Genomic DNA, 8,812 nt, shown 5'->3' on the forward strand with positions numbered 1-8,812 from the left:
GTGCGCCTGGCGGCCGTCTTCCGCAAGAGTCCCGCTCCGTCGGATAGGAGGCTGTGGGCGCTCCTCACACCAGACAATATTCATCTAGCCACCATAATTGGTGCACCCTTAATTGTTACGTCACGTACCTCAAGCGATCAGGCTTTGTATCTAGGTGGCATTGGCTCTACACGTCGAGTGACGTCAACTATTCTCTCTCTCTCTCTCACACACACACACACACATGCAACAAGTTGACTTCAGCTGTTCTAAAAGTTGGGATGGTTCTCCAACTTCTTGTTACAAAAATTATTAGAATTCAGGCTGTATTCAGGTTAGACCAAGCTGTTCCAAGATTAATCGAAGAAACCCAAACTAACGAACGATCCCATTCAGTGGCGTGTCACACAATACACTTTTGCTCGCTTTGCAAACAGCTTTAATAAAGTCTTTCCCCATGCCAACCAACGGGTACTGAGAGCACCTCAAAGCAGAGCATGATGCACTTTTCCAACAATGTGGACACAATATATTTCTTGAGAACAACAATTACCAAGCACATGCATTTGTACTATTTGTCCTTCTAGAAGTTATGCACACTACATGCAGATATTGCTTCTTCATTAAGGTAAAGGGCATGTGTGTGTTACGTACAATTAGTCGCTTTCAGCAGAAACTGCTGAATGAGCAGTGCGAGTACCATGTGGCAGAACCAGCACGCTGAACTCTGCCCACAAGTGTGACATCAAACAACATCAAGTTTGACAATGAGTAGGAGTCCTTTTTTTTCCTTTTCTAGCGCTGTCATACAATGACTTAGCTATAGTCTGGCTAACACCGTGTTTAAGTACGAAAATAGACTGTGGTGCTATTATGCCTCAGCTGTAAGTTATCGTGCAGGTCTAAAAGTACCTCGATGATTTGGTTTAGTCAAATCCGAAACATTTGATGCGATGGCAATCACTTTGTAGTGACACATAAGCTTGACAGAGGTTGGCAAAAAATGAGAATAAAACCGCGTGAACGTGACTAGACCTACTGAAAAAGCCCGGCACAAATTTCTACTCAAATAAAGTGGACACACTGCTCAAAGATGTACTTGAAGAACTGCATTTTGCAATGTCACGAAGCTTACTCAATGTTGCCTCTGTTGGAAATAAAAGTAATCCTCGAGACAAATAATGTCACATTCCCAACTTAAGAACTTTTACAGCAAAAGTTACTTTGAATGATAGACACCACGAAAATCATTGTCAGGTATTATGCTACGTTTAACAATTCTCTCACTACATACTTTAGCACTCATGACCACAATGTGACTTCTTGTTGCCTACACTGGTGTACAAGCTTTACCATATTAATCGGCCACAGGGCCAACCTACAGGGATAATAAAAATATCTATTTGTTCGTGCAGTTTTTACTATATTGTTACGTGCTCCAAAGCGCATCAGCTTTTATGTTAGATGCACCTGTATGGAAACCACAATACTTTCTGACAAACATACGCCCCCACAACAGCAACACATGGGGGGGGGGGGAACTTTGCTGTGCTATTAGCTATTTTATTTGGGAGATGCAACACATTCCGCTTGAGCAACTTTCTAATGAACACATTCCAGTATCATACTCTAGTCTGAAAATGTTCTTTCATGCTACGGTATATATTTCTCTGACAAAGAACACCTCTTGAAACAATAATGTGGTTAGTGAGCACTTGCTGTGCACTGCACGGTACAGCTAGGCTACATGAAACAGTTGGACGTTGTTACACAAAACTAGCGCTGTCCACGTGCTACGGACTAGAAAAATATTGATCTTAAAATAGTAATGACAGTAACAATATAGTAACAACAACTCTGCCAACATGGTGCTCATGTGCCACATCAGGAAGAGCTGACAGGAACACGTTTTCAAAGAAAGCATGTGGTTCCAACCTTCCATGCCTCAGCTATATCATTTCACAGTGTTACAGGTAAGTGTAACTGACATATGAAACAAGTTGCAACCCTTTGCTTCCTACCTACTTTAAAGTAAAAGTAATACTCATTAAAAGTGGTGATGTTCTTGTGAACTGCCCGCACGTGCAAATGTGAGAACCTGTACAAAATAATGCGGCATGGACCCCACAGAATGGCACAGCTTTACTCGTGTGTGGTACGCAGTTGATGCCACGCAAGTTTTATTTCACTCATTTTTTAAGGTAAGACGAAAACACTTTGCGTGATACCAAGAATATGCTGCACAGTAGTAGAGGTAGTGCTTTTTTTTTTCCAGAGAAAGATGCAGTGCAGGGGTCTGTGGCACGTTCTGAGGAGAAAGCCATGGGCAAAAGTGAGATTACGGATTAAACATCTTTTAAGGTGTCCGTAGAGTGCAGAGACTGCCTCAAACCACGGCACGTCGCCCTTTGATACTCCATAGTCATTAGATGTGGAATGTCCTACATGAATCCTCACACCAGCACCTACTTTATACGTAACAGCCTCTGCAAAGTGCCAATGTGCCACAAGACATTATTCGTGCCCTGCAATGTAAACTTGAAAGTGCACAGAAGCCCTCAAGTCTCTCAGTGTTGGCATCGTTATGCAATATGGCACCCCTTAAAAGCATATAGCACCATAACCTTGCGGCGTAGAAACATAACGTGCAGTGCTACTATATGCACGTACCATGTGATAGCCTACCCGAAAAAAGATGTCGCAAGTCCTCTACCTCTCTCTCACTCTAACTCTACCTGCCCTGCCTCTGTCTCACTCGTAGCTGATGGCCTCAAGAGAGAATGGTATCACGGTCTCAAGGGACCATCACATTAACTTATTTTGTGAAAGACAAGCACGATGGAAATTGGGGGTGCGATCCATCATCCTGTTTTGCGTTCGCACAGCTCCTGGAAGACTTCTGTTTGCTCTCTAGCTTGGCGAGTTTCAGAGCACCAGTAGCAGTGTCTGGAGCCATTTGCCGAATTCTCAATCTCCCTGCTGTAGACAATACTCTTTATCATGGAACCGACCCCATCCAATTCAGTACGTTCCGTAACCACTGAACGTGACGGTGAACCAGTGTGTCCTGCCACGCTCCCTGACCAGCGCAACAAGCCAAAAAAGCTTCTTCCGTTGCACACCAATCGGTCGTGCCACGCGCTTTCTTGGCCAATGACTGTTCTCCGTTTGTCGCTGCGACTGACGTTGGTGGGTGTAACCACCAGAGGCAGAAGCGGCGGTGGCTCCAGATAGCTTCGTGTCCTGGAAACTGCAGACACAGCTCGTCACACAGGGCAAGTTCCCGAACAAGTAGTGGAGAGCTGCCCACTCGTTTGAGCAGGTACTGCCGGTAGTGAAAACCGCTGCAGTCCGACACATGGTTTTGCACCCAATCCCGTGTCATCTGGATCTCTGATTCGAGTACCTGCAAATTTATGTTATCTCAACGTTTTCCCTAAAAATCTCACACACTCAAAGAAGTCGTTCAAAAGATAAGTCCAATTATGGTACTCGGGAAAAGAACAAGGAGCTTTAGAAAACATGTGATCCTCTGCGAGGGAAGCTAGCAGACCTGCAAAGTAAACCACGCAGACCTGTAAAGTAATTACAGTAAACCCTCGTTAATATGATCACTACCATTCCCGCTCCCTTTGGTCATAAAGCGAATTGTCATATTAACGAGAAACGCACCCTCCACTGACCGTACAGAGTGTTACGCAGAATAAAAGACAACGTAATTACGATGATTGATCTTCTGAAAAAAGTCTGTATACTTGGAGCAACTGTCAGCAATAAAGCTTTACAGATGGACAATAGCAGCATCAACTGTGCATGGGCTATGAGTCCCAAACTCAACAACATCAGGAGTCATCCCAAACACTGGTTTAACACGTGTCACCCTCTGCCCGTGGTAGCCTCTTCCTGGGGCTGCTGCGCAGGTCATGTGACACGGTCATGATAGCGAGAAGATAATACCTGTATTTGACCCTACTTGTGACAAAAATCTTGGTAATTGTCGGACAAGCGAATTGTCGTATTAACGAGGTGGATTTACATGGCAGCGAAACGGTTCCCCAAAAAAAACGGTAATAAAGTGAGCACGTCAGATTATCGTGAGGTCATACTAACGAGGGTTCACTGTAATTTCTAAGTAGCCCAAATACTGTAATTAATTAGATTCCCAATAAATAATTACTTCCAGGGTTACTTTCGATATTATGTAATTATAACTGTAACTTAACACTTGTGCAAGTAAATTGTAATGCATGTGGAGATACTTTTGGAATTACTTTGCATGGACATTACAAGCTGCAGACATAAGCAGCATCCTTTGTGTTTGGCATAAGTTAAAAAAGGCTCTCTTTGTAAGTCATCATGCTAGTCATTTCATTTGACCTTTCAAGAAATATACTTCCATATTTGTACTGTACAAATACTTGTATTTGTTCCTCAGGAAATAATAAAGGAACCATCAAAACTATGCAATGAAATTAATGTAACCCGGTGTAACCCAATTCCTCTTTTGTAGTAACTGCAATTGTATATAAGTTATAATTGTGATTTTATAATTGTAACTGTAATTTAACAACTTCTGAAAAGTAATTTTTACAGGTCTGCACATCAAAAAATGATTCTATGTGCTGAGATTTCAGCTTACATTAAAGCACTCATTGGGTGGGAAAAATTAATATCCCTGTGAGAAGATACACCAAATGTCAATCTATTTAGTAACTGTCACTTAGGATGAAGGACCTTTGTGTCCATGTCACACGCCAGTGCAAATGGCCTTGAGCAATAACTGGGATTTTTTACTAACGGAGCTCACTAACGGCCTTTAGAGCATAAACGGCATAGCCTCAACATATACCAGGTGTTTTACGAAGGTCCCCCGGCTGAATAATTCGTAAACAGGCAGCACCATTGAAGAACTTTCTTTTTGGTAAAGATCCTTGGGACATCGGCCATCGACTGAGTAGTGAGCGGCTCATTTGCATACGCTCACTAATTCAATAAACATGCCAACTTTTAAATTTTACTTCGCACACTTACAGAACCTTTGTTTGACGTATCGGGACCTTCAGCAAAAAATATTTTTTTAAAAAGCGTCGACACTGCATGATTTTTTCGAGTAATTAATCGGTTTTGTTTTATATATTTCTTGCGCGGAGCAGCGCACCAATGAGCCCTTTGGATCAGCTATCCGACTGTCAATTTCGTGTTCATCCGCCTGGTTGGCACACAGGGCACTAAGAAAAAGAAACAGCCGCAAGACCGCAGGAGACGCCTTGCTGTTCCTTCTCCTCCTCAACCCCCATTAGCTCAGTGGTCACGGCGCATTCGTCATCATCCATGATAAGAGCACGCTATCTCACCTACAGAATGACAGAACCGCCAGTGCTGTTTACCAGTCGCTTTTACAGGAATACCAAAGCGTCTCTTGCGGCTGTGCCTAATCTTCCATCACCCCCATGCACGAACCAGGTGGATGAACACACAATTGACAGCAGGATGGCTGATCCAAAGAGCTCATCGGTGCACTGTAGGCTTGGTGCGCTCAAGAAGCATGTAAAGCGAGACTGACAAATTACTCTAAAGATCACTAAGTGTCAACACGTTTTTTAAGATTTTTTCGCTGAATGTCCCGATACGTAAAACAGAGGCTCCATAAGTGTGCGAAGTCAAATTTTAAAAATTTGGATGTTTGTTTAATTAGCGAGTGTAAGGAGATGAGCCGCTCGCTAATCAGTTGATAAGCAATGTCCAAAGAATCATTGCAAAAAGAAAAAAAATTTTGAGGAGTACAGCCCTCCTTTCACGTTAAAGGGGCACGTGATTTGGAGAGATGGAGATTATTAGAGTAGCTGCCGACCTGCGGACCAGATAAACCGCTTTCCCGCCCAAATAAGCCTTCGTTGCGAAGGTGATGCGCTTCTCAGCTGCGCTTTTTCAGTTTAGGTTCATTTGCATATGAAAATTAGGGGATGGATATCTTAACGTAGGTGCATGTTTCAGGATTTTTTTAATGCAGAATGGCTTTCAACTAAGATGGTCTCTGATTCTGATCTCCCGCTTTACTCGATGTCCCCTAATTAAAGAGTTAATTAACGAATTTTAGCAATTAGTAATCTTGTAGTTGCAAACTTTCTTCGACAAGATATCAGCCTGGCCGTAGCACTAAACTGTAAAAATGGCATCTATTTTGCTCCGCTATTTTTTAATAAAAATTCTGAAAAAATCAAAATAAACACTGTATACTGCTGCGATAGAGTTCAAGAAGGATTAAAACATGCCCTGAGTAAAATTTTCTCTTGACGTAGAGAGCTGGTTTTGTATTGCTAGGATATTATGTGACTTGTCTTCCACCTTGCATGCGAAAGGGCTGTTTGGTTATGGGTATGAACATCACTAGTCAGCGATGTCAGTTAGTGCACGTCTGACAGACGTCAACTGTAAAGGACAGTTAAGTAACACAGATGTCAGTTTACCAATTGACATATACCAGAGGGCATGACTTATACTCCTGTCAGACGGCCTCTGACAGGAGCATAAGTCATGGACAAACCGCCATGGCATCACTCATGTTGTTGTCCCATGAACTCAGACCACAAATTATCATTATCAGAATCGATGCACTTCCAGCATATTTAATGGGGCCACCCCTCTGCTCCTTTTACTTACTCTTGCAAGCACAACACTGTCACAGAAGAACCTGGCAAAGAAAAACAAAACAAAATGGCATGCTTCGAAGGTGACATACCAAAGGGTTTCCATGTACAAAGCTGTCCATGAGCCATATCCGGTATGCCCAAGCATAATAGTTTGAGTGGTATTTGTTTGCTGCCAGTTGGCAGGCTTTAAGCTCTTCCTGCAGAATATTGCCCATCCTATCGCTAGAAAGGCCCGGTAATGTATGTTGTAATATCCATCGTCTGCAACGAAAGATCCAAATCAAATGTGTTAGAAGAGAAATAAAAAAGGACGTAGATAAACTAGAACATGACAGACCTACTGTGCTAACTTATTTTTAGTTTTTTGCTGCAGCTTGTTGTGCAACAAACAACATGAGCCCCTGCAGGAGAATAACGAGCACAGCAGATCTCTTTTGTGTGTGTGAGAGAGAGAGAGAGAGAGGTGTCTGATCTGCACACCCTAAAAGAAAACCTCCACCCCTTCAAAGAACATGGAAGTGAAAGAAGAAAGTGCAGATGGGAGGGACAATCAGGTAACTCGCGATCTAGCCCGGCACAGCAGCAGCGCCACAGCCAGTGGCAGTAGCAGATAAGTTTCCTGTGGTTTACGGTTGCCACCCTCCGATAATGTTATGCCTCAACAAGCTTATCAGGAGGAATAGTTCTCACTCGCTTGAGAGCTAATCACCTCAGCAGAAAGAACTTCTTTCTTTACTCACTATTCAGTTGCCTCCTGAACATTTATTTCCGCATAAGTCTATTCACTTAATAGCTCCGTCAACTCCAAGTCTCCTGGTCTAAATAACCTATGGGGGAAAAAGGTCTATGGGTATCAAAGCATATTTCGGATTCACTGTGATACTTTACTGCTGAAACTGTGATGCACGCTTGACCAAGAATTACATTATTCACATCACAAAAGCTGGCTTTCCTGACTAGTAAAGAAAGTTGGCATTCGTTGAAATATCCAATCCAGACATGAAGACAGATATCCTGTTTCCCAAAATTGAACATGTAAAGTTGACGTTATGCATACCTATGAGCAAACACCTCAGAGCACTTTGGCTTCCGTGTAAGAACCAGATGCGAGAATTTGAGCTCCTCTTCAAAGGTAGTTTGTTTGCATAAGAACAGTTCTTTCCTGCAACATGTAACAAGCAAGTTACGGAAGCGGGTTGCAAACAGCCAGTCTTTTGTCAATAACACAGCTATGTATTTATACAATTTGAAAGCAGTATGTTGTCCTCACCTTACGTTCCATGCCAGCTGTACATCTGGGTTCACCAAGATAACCAGCCTCGACCAACCAAGAACTGCGTCTTTTTCTTCAAGAAAAACCAGAACTGCATTCCCTCTGGTGTTCGAAATGTAAAACCTGCTATGATACTGAGTAAAGAACCGTACCATATCTGCCGATGTTGCTTCGGGCTTCCATGAGCTTGGAGTAGGCATAGCCATAGACATGCGGGATGCACCAACTTCCCAGAGCAAGGTGGCCGTCCACACAGACCACTGGACTGCGGTTGCAGGACGAGTTGCTCACAGGAAGCACATCGAACTCCTTACTGCATGAGATTGTAAACGACTCTGTCCCTGAGCCTACTCCACATTTTGATCTCTTCATTCGTTCGTGAGCTTGACACTATACGTACATGTATGGCTCTTTCTTGAAGGCATTGCTCAAGTCCAGAAGTATTCTTTCCGCCAACGATTCATGGTCCATCTTGTTGTACTGACTGTGCCAGACAAACTCTTACGATTTGCTTCTGCAAGACGTGACGGCAAGGTTATTCCTGCTTTGCAGAGCAAGTGATGGATATCTTACGAGAAATATTACGCGAACCGGACAAAGTGTTTTGTCCAATGGTGTGCCGATAAGATGCCAAGATTTGTGTATTTACAACAACACACGAATAGATGCTTGCTCTTTTTATTTTTATTTTTTCCCTTATGCGAAATGTACGTATGTGTGTGCAATTTCACTTTCTCGTCCGGATAGCATTCAGCTGTGTAATCTCACGAGTTTGGCAACGGTCATTACAATAGAGATGCCCAACCTTCCGCTAAAAGCTACGTTACTGACATACGCAACCGATCAAGGTTTACACAACACGATCGAGAACAGACCATTACGAAGAGGCATGCGCTACTGGTAAAAGTTA

The 8,812-nt window shown here is 42.9% G+C and overlaps 1 protein-coding gene across 4 annotated transcripts in view; it reads right to left on the reverse strand.

The window, feature by feature from the left end:
* Positions 1 to 392: 392 nt before the first annotated feature.
* Positions 393 to 8,812, reverse strand: part of LOC135388620 (protein prenyltransferase alpha subunit repeat-containing protein 1-like) — a 59,347-nt gene continuing 50,927 nt past the window's right edge. For all 4 annotated transcript variants that reach the window (XM_064618269.1, XM_064618267.1, XM_064618268.1 and 1 more), the window contains 6 exons: positions 8,303 to 8,416; positions 8,055 to 8,215; positions 7,900 to 7,975; positions 7,687 to 7,791; positions 6,719 to 6,890; positions 393 to 3,385 (listed from right to left, as the gene is read on the reverse strand). In XM_064618269.1, coding sequence (XP_064474339.1) covers positions 2,978 to 3,385; positions 6,719 to 6,890; positions 7,687 to 7,791; positions 7,900 to 7,975; positions 8,055 to 8,215; positions 8,303 to 8,373 — 993 coding nt within the window. In that variant the 5' untranslated portion in view covers positions 8,374 to 8,416 and the 3' untranslated portion in view covers positions 393 to 2,977. The remainder of the gene's footprint in view (positions 3,386 to 6,718; positions 6,891 to 7,686; positions 7,792 to 7,899; positions 7,976 to 8,054; positions 8,216 to 8,302; positions 8,417 to 8,812) is intronic.

This window comes from Ornithodoros turicata, chromosome 3 (assembly GCF_037126465.1).
Source record: "Ornithodoros turicata isolate Travis chromosome 3, ASM3712646v1, whole genome shotgun sequence".
In the NCBI taxonomy this organism is placed as follows: domain Eukaryota; kingdom Metazoa; phylum Arthropoda; class Arachnida; order Ixodida; family Argasidae; genus Ornithodoros; species Ornithodoros turicata.